This window comes from Pongo pygmaeus, chromosome 22 (genome assembly GCF_028885625.2).
Source record: "Pongo pygmaeus isolate AG05252 chromosome 22, NHGRI_mPonPyg2-v2.0_pri, whole genome shotgun sequence".
Lineage (NCBI taxonomy): Eukaryota > Metazoa > Chordata > Mammalia > Primates > Hominidae > Pongo > Pongo pygmaeus.
In genome coordinates, this window is record NC_072395.2 from 25,556,631 (window position 1) to 25,570,536 (window position 13,906).

Sequence of the window (13,906 nt, forward strand, 5' to 3'; positions counted from 1 at the left end):
TATTTCCTATTGGTAAGGATTTACTTTTGATAAGGATAATTTCCTATTGATAAGGATCCATCTTTTTGATATAATAATGCTGTAATAAATGTCCTTATACATAAGTATGTATGTAACAAATCTATACAAATATCCTTTACATATATTACATATCCTTCATGTTATATATGTTTGTGAATATTCTACTAAATTAATGTTCAAAATGTATTTACCAACAGTGTATGAAATGTCTTTTACAATGAAACCATTTCCCTTGCAGCAACACAGATGGAGCTGGAGGCCATTATCCTAAGCAAACTAACGCAGGAACAGAAAATCAAATGTCACATATTCTTACTCATTAGTGGGAACTAAACAATGAGAACCCATGGACAAAAAGAGGAGAATAACAGACACCAGGGTCTACTTGAAGGTGGAGCATGGCAGGAGGGAGACGACTGAAAAACTACCTTTCAGGTGTTTTGCTTATTATTTGGCTGATGAAATAATCTGTAGTCCAAATCTCCATGATACACTTTACCTATATAACAAATCTGCACACGTACCCTTGAAGCTAAAAGAAAAGTTCACTAAAAAGAAAAGAAAATGCCTTTTCCCTCACATTTGCCAATACTGGTTATTTTTCAAATAAATTAATGACTGGAAAAAATGGTAACTCATTGTTTGCTGATTTTCATTTTTCTGATTAACAGGCAAGGCTGAATATCCTAGTAAAACTATAAAATTTGTTCATCATGAATATTAGCCCAAATTAGGGTTAGTTTGACAGCACATAGTTATCTCCTGTTCAATGTTGCCATAGGCTTACCTGTGATACTCTTCACTTTCAGTGTCAGGAAATTGCTGATTTTCAGGTGTTCTGCTCTTCCTTTCAGGAATTAATCCATCATCACCACTGCCAGCAGTGACACCATTAGTCAGGTTTTCTAGTAATCCCACATTATTATTTTTGTGCTTTTTCACTTCTTCTTCAACCTTGAGTGGGATATTAAGGATGGTTATCACTTTATTGAATTAAAAAAACCTAAAAAGGTTTTATCAATTAACTCAGTTTGTCATTATTTTTGTCATTAAAAATATTTCACACTTAAATTTGATCATATATACAGAACTATTACCATATTTGCTTCATTTCTGTTTCAATGAATAAAACATAATTTTCCAAAATTCAAAAAGGGCCCTCCTTCATTTTGTGCTTTTATTCTCAATCACTCTTCAGAATCTTATATATGTATTTACCCCATTTGACTCGTGGGAACACACAAATAAAAAGACAAAGAAGGATGCAAAATGTGTCTTCTTCTGTCTTTACCACCTAGATTTTACATTAAACAGTCACATTTAGAGGATGAGACACTGTGGGGCTTCAGGAATAGAAAGGAAGTTTGCCCTTTTCTGTGCTAAGATATTCTTCTCCCCCACTGCCTTTGAGCATTCTTTTTTCATTTGGTTCCTGGGATATCAAAAACACGAAGGTGCTCACTGAAACATGGGAACCAAATTTTGCCACAACACAAGGAGCAGAGTGAAACTGCTGAGGTGCAAACGTGGAATTCCAGAAAATGAGATGCTCCCCAAATTTCACATTCAATAGCCATATAATTTTCTAGCTGGAAGATACACAGAATAAGAAATTAATCTTCTTTAGCCACATAATCTATTGATAATCAGACTAAAACCAAGAAAGATAAAATGATTGGTCCAAAGCTCCTAAAGTGGCATTACCTAGCATTTTATGGCACCATTCAGGATTGTTCCATAATAATGAACGAACATCTCTAGGGTTTGTATCTCTTGAAAACTCAATGTACTGAATTCTTTCTGAGTTAAATATTAACTTTTTCACTGATGATTTATGTTACTTACATGATAGGATCACGTATGCCTACACTTACTACACTTTGTTGAACAACATAACGTAAAAATCTAATTCAACACAAACATTTGAATATGAGGTATACCTCTCTATCACCATCCTTATTTATTTCTGGTTCTTGAAACATTTTCTGCAGATGCAAAAACAGAAGGTTAATTTGCTTGTTGTATTTCTGTGATGTCTCCTCTTTTGGAGTGCATATTTTAAAAAAATTTTATTCTTAAGTAATCAAGCATGGACAATTAAAAAGTAGAAAATAATTAAAATTAAAATTTAACTATTAAAATAAATAATAATTAAAATTAAGAATTAAATTTTTAATCTATGTTTAGCTACTGCCACATCACTGGCTTCTGATTAACATGTGAAAAATAATTCACCTTAGCCAAAGGGAAAAGAAAAACATGAACCAGCAAACTTAACTTGGTCACTATTTTTTCGGACTAAACTTAATTTGTTATGTGTTAAATCTACCAAAAATGAATTAGCAGATGATTTGTAGTGTTCCAAAGGCTTCCTCACTTGAAAAGAGTTTACCTCATGAAACCCTAACTAGTGAGCTCCTACAGTCCACTGAATTGCTTTTTTAAAAGATTCCTAACTGGATTGTAGGCACCCTTTAAACTATTAGGAGCTGAAATCAACACCAAACAGAAGGAGATGCAAATTCTTAAATTTTAATTGAAATTATATACTATAATATGATAGTGTTATGTATCTAGATTATCTGCTTAAGTCCAGTTCTAATATATTCTAATGTGCACTAATTAGAGCAGATAAAAAGTTTTTAATAATATGTACTGATTTTCTGCAACTGAAATAAGTTAGAATGTTATTGTGTTTGTGCACTAACACCAAAGGTCCCATTCTGCAAGATATGATTCTTGTAATAGACAGTTGGGTTGCTTTTATGACCTGGTTCTCTCCCTGAACAGAAATGCTAAGTTCAATGAGAGACTACAAGGCAGAATATATCTTTAACCTTGGTATCAGTGACTGACAATATAAAACTGCAGATTTTCAATCACTGGCCATGATTACTCCTTAACCATGAATCCAGCTCAGGGATCATCAGAGTTACATTGTTCATAATTCTATTGCTTAATAATATAATCCAATAATTGATGTTACCTTCTTCATCATGTTAGCGTGTTGTAAAAATAAAACAATAAATAAAGTTCTAGAATTGTTTTTGCCCCTATTCCAAAAGGAAAGATTAGTTATATGCTAATCAAAAAGGCAGATGAAAATATTTTAAATAAGAATATTGTAAAATAAGAATATTTTAAATTTTATAGTGGTTATGTTTTTTAAGTTAAATATCAAATGTTAAATTAGCATCTATTCATTCTTCTGTTAATGAGATTGCTGAATTTATTAAAATAAACTTTAAAAATCTATTAAAAAATTCTATAGAAAAAGAATCTATTGATTCTCAAAACCTAGTCTGAAAGGTAATTTCATTTGGACTATTTAATATTATTAAAGCAAAGAAAACAACATTAAATCAAAAATTTAAATTTAAAATTTTCCATGCCTCTGGCTGGTTATTTTCACTGCCTTTCAGCCTTTGTGACTCTTCCTCTGATGTCAGCTTTAAGTCTTGTTCTGTTGGGAAATCCATATATTCAGTTAAAATGAACCACTTAGAACAGTTAAAAACTATTGCCTTTATAAAAATAGATGTAAGGCAACATTTTATTTCATAAATTGAGTGTTTAGTTTTTCGTGAAATAGTTACTTAGGAAATAATTCTCCAAAACTTCAACAAACCACTTGGGGAGACACCTGTCATTCACTCACAAATTCATCCACCCAACATAAATGAACAAAACCACCAGAAACACAGCTCTAAAATACAGTAGAAGCATATAAGGTAACACAGTATGTTGTTCTCCACTTCCTAATAGTGAAGCAGTAAATGTAAAGAAAAGGAAATTCAGTTTTAAAGAGAAACAAGTTTTCCTGCACTTAGCTACTCTGACTCTAAGGATAGTAACAAGCAGGGCCCAGGAAAGGTCGTGGTGACCCTGCCTGAGAAGCCAGAGCCCACAGGTATGGGCTCCAGACATCCCAGAGCAAGGGTAAGAAAACAAATTCCTTTACTGTCTCCCTTTCCCCTCAGCATTTACTCATAGCTATTTTTACAAATGCATATTATTTGCAAGTTCCTGTTTTCCTTCATTGCAGCTGCAAGGTCATAAGCTATGCTGAGGTTGCAAAACTGTCACTATATGATTAACTGCCTTTCTTCTGCTTCTGTAAGCTTGCCTACATAAGCCAAGCCCTGTCTTTGTTCAGGGCTCAGCTTTTGGCTGCAAATCCACTGAGCTGGTGCGCACCTAAGTGAAATCCTTGTTTCACCCACTGGGTCTCTCCTACCTCCTGTTTTCTGCAACAATAGTACCTTATAAATGATTTCCAAAATTACTACTGACACCTTTGTTAGTGTACAATGTCTTCCTAATATCTAAAAATGTTTCCCTCCACTATTATGACATATTTATTTTCATTTTTCTTTTTTCTTTTTTTTTTTTTTTTTTAAGCCAGGGTCTTGCTCTGTCACCAGGCTGGAGTGCAGTGGTGCAATCTCAGCTCACTGCAACCTCCGACTCCCTGGTTCAAAGGATTCTCCTGTCTCAGTCTCCCGAGAAGCTGGGATTACAGGCATGCACCATTATGCCCAGCTAATTTTCGTGTTTTTAGTGGAGTTGGGGTTTCACCATTGGCCAGGATGGTCCTGATATTTTGACCTTGTGATCTGCCTGCTCCAGCCTCCCAAAATGCTGGGATTACAGGTGTGAGCCACCACACCCGGCCTTATTTTCATCTTTTAAAACAATGCTATGAGAAGTCTTCCTTGATTCTGCATGTCTTTCCCCAGATAAACAGGTACCTCCTTACTTGAGGCTGCCTTAGTACTTCACTAATTTTTCTACTGCATCTTTATCACCTGAACTGTACATTATTCCTCCACATATCTGTCCCCTCTGCTCCAAAACTGCAAAGGACAGTCTTGCGCATCATCTTACTCACATTTTACTCAGACATTTCTTATTGAGTCCTGCTAAATGCATGTTAGGCATTAGGGTTTAAAAAGAATGAAAATAAAGCATGTCAGGGATGGCTTTTCTAGAACACATGCCCAAGCAGAGATTTAAATATTGGGGCTAGCCAGATTAAAAGGGGTAGAGGGCAGGAAAGGGTGACAGCATGCCATGCAGCAGCAAGAGTGGGAGCGAGGCCTGAAAGAATGAAAGTATTTGCCTACAATAAAAGGATGAGTGAGTAGGGCACTACTAGCCGCTCAGTAATGCCAGAGAAAGGGCACACAGGGAAAAGGGCTAAAGATGGAGAGTGGGGAAGAAGTCAGATAATGAAAGCCTTATGTGTAATTTTAAGATGCTTGGACATTAATGTTCAAGAGTGGTCCCTGGTCCTATCTGCATTTAGATATAGATCATTTTAATGCCAAAACCAATATTCTTAGTGAACTATTATTCATTAAGACAAGGTGACAGCTCATGTGCACAAAGCTAAGATGATACTATGTAGCAAATTCTCAATTCTCATGAACATGTGGAAAGTCAGTTCTATAATAAGTCAAAGAAATTATAATAAATCACTTAATATTTGGTTTGGGCAGGTGCTTTCTAAAGTTATAATGCATATGAATTTAACTAATAGTTGTGAAGTCAGAGCTGTGACAATAAAGCAAAGAAACCACACTGTGTTTGAGTTAGCACTTTAGATTTCTATCTAGTCTTCCTACCCACTACGTAAATTCTAACTATAATCCTGGTACGCACTCTCAAGTTTATGTTAAATACTAGCCTATACAAAAAACACCTCTTTCTTCATTTTGTTATTTATATGTTGCTTTGTTTAAATGAAGAACACAAAAATGCCCTGCTAAAGGGATTCTGTTTGGCTACAGGCTGCAAGAGGGAAAAACACAAAGCGTATTTTGCATAAAATGATTTTTTAGAAGTCAGAACTATGACATGAAGCCAAGCAGAGCACTCTAGGACTGAATTTGCTGTGCTGCCTTAATACGCTTCTTGCTCTTTCTTTTCTGGCAGCTGTGACTCACACAGGTCATGGAGAATATCATTCCCTAAGAGGAACAACTCCGATATTCATCTTTATTTATTAAGTTCATCTGTCCCAATTCTGTGTTCTGTGGATGCTGACTTTCGGTCACGGATGGTGATACACATGGACATTTATCATCCACTTTCAGATTCTTGGATCTTTGACAAATCTTATTACTGAGAGTCAAACTAGTAGGATGCAAGTTATAAATGCTGATTATCCAATTACCTACTCAAAATATCCTACACGAAAATTCCATTAAACATGCATAGAAAAACATTAGTCATTCCTGCTGACCTGCTGCTTTTTGCTCTTCTGTATTCACCAGAAAGTTTCCTACTCCTTCCTCAAGTCCAGGTTAAATACTAGTGTACAACCTGGAAACCTGTACATCATCTGAGATTTCTCTCTGTCCCCCAAGCCTTTCTCATTCAATTATCACTAAATCATATTGACGATACCTCTCTTCTGCCTCTGCTTTGTATTCCCATTGCCACTGGGAACATAAACATTTACAAAATGGCTTTTATTTAAAAAAAAACCTGCCAACTATTAATGTTATTTCTTACAGGAAAAAATTAAGCTAAACAAATGAAAAAAGCATAACACCAAAAAAAAAACAAAGGCCAACATATTAAAATGAGTAATTGAGATTTCTGACATATTTATTTCACTATGGACGGGTGAAAACCTTGTAATACATTGATGCTACTCCAAGGATGTATGACAAGGAAACCATAGCTGACTACTGCAAAAGCTTCCTTTGTCTCCTGGTTTCTTTACATGGCAAAGAACCTTCCATCAATCCCAGCAAACTATAGGCTACAGTCCAAATCCAATCTGCATTATGGCTTTGTAAGTAAAGTTTTATAGGAGCTCAGTCATGCCTGTTTGCTTACATATAACTGTGGTGGCTTTCATACTACAACAGCAGACAACAGCAGGGTTAAGTAGACATGACAGAGACCACATAGTCTAAAATATTTCCCACCTGCTCCTTTACAGAAAAAGCTTGCTAACCCGTTTTACACCATAACCAGAATGCCTTAATACTCAAATTTAATCTTGTGACTCCCCTGCTCAAATTTCTCCAATGAGCCCCTGCAGCAAACATTGTTGGCTCCCTATCAATAGCCATTCCTTATTCTTTCTTGAAGAAGAAACACAAGTCTATTGGGATATTTATTATCCCAATCCCCCTCCTCAGCCTCAGAAAGAGAAATGTTTATTCTAAGCTAATCATGTATTTTCCTTCCCAGTGCCTGGTTTGGAAATGAGCAGGTACTGTGACCCAGCCAATGAAATGTTACAGGAAGCCTTTGCAAGCTTCTAAGTTTTCTCCCAGTTACGTGAATAAAACACTGCCAACAGCACAGCTGAAAGAGGGACAGGTGGGATCCTAGGATATCAATGAACAAACAAAACAACTCTGGTTCTACTGTTTTAGCCATTGCTCATCTAGTATTTGCAGTCCAAAGCATTCTACCTGGTAAACTTCCCATGGCCCACAGGATAAGACCTACTCATTTCTATAGTATTAAAAAGTCTATCATAAACTTGCCTTAGCTAAGTATTCACCTCATTCCGAACCTCTCGTATCTCACACTTTTGATACTAGCAAAAGTGAATTGCTCACAAACCCTGCAAAGTTCACTCAAGCGTCTTGTCTTTTGTACTTGCTGCTCTTCCTGCCAAACAGGCAATCTCATTAGATGTTCCTTCTGGCAAACACACAACCTCGTTGCATGTTCCTTCTGCCAAACATTATTCTTCTGCTTCTTTACCTAGAAAAATTCTTTTCTCTCTGCATGCTTACCTTAAATCATACCTACTTTTTTCCAAAATTTTCATTCCTCATTACATATGTCTGGCACATAATCAATATATAATAAATCATAATTATAAGCTTCCAGTGGGCATAGAGCACACAGTAAGCACTGAATAAAGTAGTAAAATAATGAAAATGACAATGATAATAACAAGCTCCTGTCTTTATTTTTAATTGTTTGTGTTCTGTAGCATTCGAAAAAATGGCTAGTATCTAAAAGAAATTTGATAGTTATTTGTTAAGTGGACAGGTGAAAACATAAATAGAAATGTTTTCTTTGTAAATTCTGTCGAAAAAGCGCAGAAATGAAATAGAGACAGCTCTATTATGAGCACCTTAAAGACTAAAACTACATCTATTCCATCTTTGTCTCCTGCAACTTATAAAACCTAACTTACAGAAGCTCTTTGATAAATAGATGGCTAAATTAAAGGTGTCCTCATACAGTTTGGACTATACAATGTATTAGGTGTCCACAACCAGGTAGCATACTAGCATTTTTGTTAGTGTGACACCTTTTTCTACTTTTATGATAATCTGCTGAGCCTAGAGTTGGGCAATTTGTTTAATTATTATGACAATCTTTTGGCAAATGGTAGCAGAGCATCTTTTTCTAACAAAATTACTGTTATCATGACAATTAACCAGCAGGTAGAGGAACACATCTTGTTCCAACAAAGTAAATATATCTCTTTCCAACTTCAAATGAGGAGGAATGAAGTCAGTAATAGTGAGACCTTATTGGGACAAGCATATGTAACATGACCTGTGCTTCAGTGTTCTTTTGTGATCAAAAATTCCTTACTTTTACTTTTTCATCTATGGTAGAACCACCCAGAGCAGGGGTCCTCAACTCCCAGGCTACAGACTCATACGAGTCCATGGACTATTATGAACCACACCACACAGGAGGAGGTAAGCAGCAGGCAAGCCAGGGAAGCTTCACCTGTACTTACAGCCACACCCCATGGCTCATATTACCTCCTGAACTCTGCCTCCAGTCAGATCAGTGATAACATTAGATACTCATTGGAGCATGAACCCTGTTGTGAACTGCCCATCCGAAGGATCTAGGTTGTGTGCTTTGTATGAGAATCTAATGCCTGATGATCTGTCATTGTCTCACTTTGCCCCCAGATGAGACCATCTAGTTGCAGAAAAATAAGCTCAGAGCTTCCACGGATTCTACATTATGGTAAGTTGTATAATTATTTCATTATATATTACAATGTAATAATAATATAAAGTAGCACAATAAATGTAACATGATTGAATAATCCTGAAACCATCCCCACCTTTCCGCAGCCCATGGAAAGATTGTCTTCCACAAAACCAGTCCCTGGTGCCAAAAAGGTTGGGGACAACTGACCTAAAGTAATTCACTGTCGTAAGTCTTACCTGGATTGCTGTTTTCAGAAGAGACTTTTAGCATCTGTTTTTCTTTGTAGTCAGAAAGTAACTGGCAAATTCTATGTATAAAATTGTAGTAAACCAAATTACTATTTTAATACTGATATAAAAAATACTTACCAAATGTAAATTTCTTAAGAGTATTTCAAACAATATCAGAATATCAGAACTTAATAGTATTATCCCATCCACTTATAAGTACATTCTGCAAACTTCTCTTTAAGCTTCTAATTAAAGAAGAAAAAAAGTAGGGTGAAATACTCATAAATCGAGGGCATGTGACCCAGTAAATTAGGTTGCATTAACCTGACATAATAGAAAGTGTCCCAACTCTGCATAAGTCCTAGCTCCATAATGAACAGCTATTTGTTCTTGGACAACTCACTTCTCTTAGGCTCAATGTCTTCTTCAAAAAAGTGAGGACTTTGCTGCCTTAATTCCCTATGTTGTTATAAAAATTTAACAAGATAACATTGTTTAAATGCTGAGATAAGTAGTAAAGCAATGGAATCTCTTCCTAAACTTTATGACTAAAATTATCTCAGAATCCCAAATAAAACCCAATGCGTATTTTGTTCATAGGTTCTAATATGCAAACGTTGTAGTGTTCAGAAAATGTTATTAAGTCCTAATTTTGCCTCTTAGTTGTCCTACTCTTTATGGCTTATAATTCAGGGCATCTCAACTATGTCATAGTTTGTAACTAAATTTATTCATAAATATCTCATTAAAGTAGATAATGTGATTGTCCACTATTACGGAGTTGATCAATCACATCAAGGGCAGGAAAACCAATGGATGTTAAGACCTGGTTTCGACCAATGATCCTTCTCTACAGACTCAAACTCTGAGCCAGCAGATGTTTGTTATGATGATGCTTTATATTGATGTTCAATTCCAGCTGACATGGGAGACCAAAAGTCTACTTTTATTTTTTTTAGTTTCCATGAAGAAGTTGCAAGTTGACATTCTGTAATTTTTGACATACATACTAACAATATATTTTGCACCAAACACGTTATTCAGCTCTAAGTCATCTCATAGACCATCTTACATGACTATTTTTGCAGCGCAAATCACAATTTCAATATTTTGGTGGCACCCATTTTGCTTTGATTCACACTGTTTCCTTAGAGCTAGTCAGCAAATAGTCAAATGACCTTCCAGTGACTGCACAAAATATGGAATGCTTCAAAGATTTGTGCTGCCTCCTTATGCAGAAGTCATGCTAACTTTCTTCATATTGTTCTAATTTTAGGATATGTGCCACAGAAGCAAGCACAAAGCCCTACTTTTACACATGATTAGTGATGAGTCATGGACAAGGCTTGGCTCTGTTAAGTCCAACTAAACTACTTGAGATTCTGAGAATTCTCTTCAATGGCTTCCTGTGAGTTAGAATTTGAAAATATTTTAAAATCTTGAGCTAGAGATGGAAGTAGCTTGGACGATTTTCATTATCATGTAAATCAGATCACTCAAGGGGCCAAGCACAGCTGGGAGCCACTGCTCAGGGGAAGGTTCATATGGGACTTTCTACTGCCCAAGGTTCTATACAGGATATAAAGGTGCCTCACAGTATAGATCTGGTAGCAAAGAAGAAGAAACAAACACTGATCTCTTTCTGCCACCCCTCTGACCCTTTAGAACCCCTCTGACCCTTTAGAACAAGCCTACCTAATATCTGCTAGAGAAAAGACCAACAACGGACTCAAAGGATCTCTTACCATGAAGGTCTCAGCTAATTCTTGGCTAAGATGTGGGTTCCACATTAGGTTCTGAATATGGGGGGAAAGGGTCAATTTGCTCATTTTGTGTGTGGATAAAGTCACAATGCCCAGGGGCCAGAGCAGGGGGCTGGTGCTTTGGGAACAACGGCTGAGCATATAACCATAGGTATGGGAACAAAAAACATCAAAGTCACTGTATGAATTGCCATGAAGACTTGAGGGACCTGAATCTACTGATTCATCTTAAGGCAGCAGGACCAGTTTGAGTGGCAACAATGCGGCAGCAGAATCAGTGGAAACAACAGAATGATTGCAATGTCCTTTTTTTTTCTCCTCCTTCTGACTTGATAAAAGGGGACTGTCTTCCTTGGATTTAGTGAACCCCTTCGGTTCCTGAAAAATTCAAGGAGTATGCAGGACATAGTCCCCAGAAGACAGTACAAGACTTTCTGATAAACTGGACATTTCAAGACCCAAATAACTAATCAAAAAAATCAAAGATGTGACACTATTTTTTATCCCATGCATAGGTGTTACACTTGGATCAAATGAACAATGTTGGGATCTCTATGAATAAAGGTCTTAAAAGTTCTGAGATAAAGAATCTTGCACCCACTCGTACTTCTAACTTGTCTTGCTTTTTGTCTGATTTCTGGCTGATGCAGGGGACTAACTCACTGCCACTCGAAAACTACCTGAACGAAACTATGACATCTCACCTGATATGTAAGATGCAACTGTTATAATTATTTTAAACCTGAATTTAGCATTAACTAGCCTTTTAATGTAAACACTTACACATTATGATGACTAGAAACAGCATACTCTCTGGCCGTCTGTCCAGATAGGTCTTGAGAAGATACATCAATATTCTGCTCAAGTAGAAGGCTGACTATACTTGCTGATCCACAACACACAGCAAGTATGAGGGCAGTTCTAAAATGACAGAGATAGGAACTGTAATGAAGTTATTTCAAAAGCTAATTTGATATACTTTACCAATTTCACATCTTGCCTGTCCATGCAGAATCAAACATTTACATGCACTAAAAGACATAAGCATCTTCAGTGCTCAAGTGTTCATCTTCGTAAAATACCACCAAGGTTAAAAGGAAGGGACAAAAAAAAACCCTCTTATCTCAGTGGGGTATTGCATAGCAGAAGCTACTAATTTAAAGTCCCTTGATGGGCAAGAAATAATGTTAGGGCCACTTATCTGAAGTGGACAAAGATTTAAGTGAAGATTTCATCACAGCTTCCCTAGACTGATAGGCTGTAACAGAAAATCAGCTAGGGTGTCAGATAAATAAGAGCTCTCTGCATGCTGAAAGCAGTAAGATTAATAATAATGGTAAGAATAGTAGTCACAGGAGTATCAGTTAATGATGCCAATAAGCATGTGCTAGGCACTGAATTAAATGCCACATATATCTTTCTTATGCACAGCCAACTTTGAAGGATATATTCTCCTACTTTTCATATATGACAACATATTTGGTGGTAAATAACATTCCCAAGGTCACACACCTAGCAAGTAAGAAAGTTAGGAATTAAACCCAGCATTGTGTGAATCCAAAGCCTAGCTCTTTTCTCTTTATCACCCATCTATGGCTTGTCTTCATTAAAGGAAAAGTGTACCCACTTAAAACTATCTTCACTCCCTCTCTCCATACCAATTAAAAATAAAAACATCAAAATACACTGGAAATAAAAAAGGAAAAAAGCTTTTGAACCCACAGTATGTGGGAACAGCAATTAATTGTCATGTAGGGATATAAGCTAACATTAATATTCTTCAAAGAAAGCAACTTAAGGCAGAGTCATTGAAAAGACAAAAGGCTTTTCAACCCCTATTTATGTTTAATACAGCATATTTAGTGGAAAAGCATGTAAGACACAGAGGTTAAAAACTATTAGAAAGGGTTAAAAAGTTCAATACTGAGTCATAAAGTAAACTAAAAGTTAAAGTTCAAACTTCATAAAATTAATATGAAATTCCTTTAGCTAACATGAGATCATGTAACCAAAAACGTCACATAGCAAATAACATCAGTCAATATAATAAAAGATGAATCCTACTAAAACTTTTATGTTGCCCAGTCCAAATAATTGTTTTTCTACCTAACTGATTTGTGTTCATACTGATCACAATATCCCAATAAGTATACATTAATCTTATTAATTTAATATTTATGACTTGAGTGACTGCTATCCATCTAGAACACACACATTAAAAGAAAGAACTATACCTTCCATATCTATCCAGTGCATTTAAATTAGCATTTTTCTTGATTAAAAATTTCACCACTTGCTGTTTTTGTTCATGCACACCAAGTAACAGCGGTGTGAGGCCATGCTGCAAAACAATATAAAGCAAAAACGTATGTAATTCAGAAAAGTACATATTCCTCAACTGAAGTGGAAACTTTATATAAGATCTTATGGACTTACATGCATAGAAAGTAAATAAAATGTAGTCACTTCCTTCTCACTCTTCTTTGCTTTCCCACACACTGCTCCTTCCCTTGGAAACACCCTTTCTCTGCCTCACCACATTAACTCTAATCATCTCAAAAACTCACTTTAAACATTTATTGCTTCCAACACTCTTTGCCTCTAACCCAGCATTTGGCATGGTATTACTGGATGATAATATTTTTCACATCTAAACAAAGAGCTTCTTGAGGGCAGGGGCTGTATCTTTTGTCTCTATATCCTCAACCCTAAGACAAATTGTGTATAAAGCAAGAATTTGCATGTAAAATATTTCTTTAGTTTCATGTTTTACTGAAAGTTCAACCTCCAACATGCAACAAAAATTGCTATTAAAACTCCCACAGCCCATTTGAAAAAAATTCCAACATTTATTTATTTAAAATCTATTTATATTTGATTTTCCCAGATTCTTACTAAATCATCAGTTCACAGGACTACTGAAACTAAATTAACAGAATTCCTATCTGTATT

The 13,906-nt window shown here is 35.8% G+C and overlaps 1 protein-coding gene and 1 non-coding gene across 8 annotated transcripts in view; both read right to left on the reverse strand.

The window, feature by feature from the left end:
* LOC129022338 (POTE ankyrin domain family member J-like) overlaps positions 1-13,906 on the reverse strand; it is a 90,337-nt gene that overhangs the window by 10,861 nt on the left and 65,570 nt on the right. For all 7 annotated transcript variants that reach the window (XM_054468448.2, XM_054468450.2, XM_054468449.2 and 4 more), the window contains 6 exons: positions 13,189-13,295; positions 11,738-11,875; positions 9,198-9,268; positions 3,414-3,484; positions 1,962-2,006; positions 809-975 (listed from right to left, as the gene is read on the reverse strand). In XM_054468448.2, the coding sequence (XP_054324423.1) occupies positions 809-975; positions 1,962-2,006; positions 3,414-3,484; positions 9,198-9,268; positions 11,738-11,875; positions 13,189-13,295 (599 nt within the window). The remainder of the gene's footprint in view (positions 1-808; positions 976-1,961; positions 2,007-3,413; positions 3,485-9,197; positions 9,269-11,737; positions 11,876-13,188; positions 13,296-13,906) is intronic.
* On the reverse strand, positions 10,385-10,491 carry LOC129022737 (U6 spliceosomal RNA). Its single transcript, XR_008496534.1, has one exon. It is a non-coding gene; the product is annotated as a U6 spliceosomal RNA (small nuclear RNA).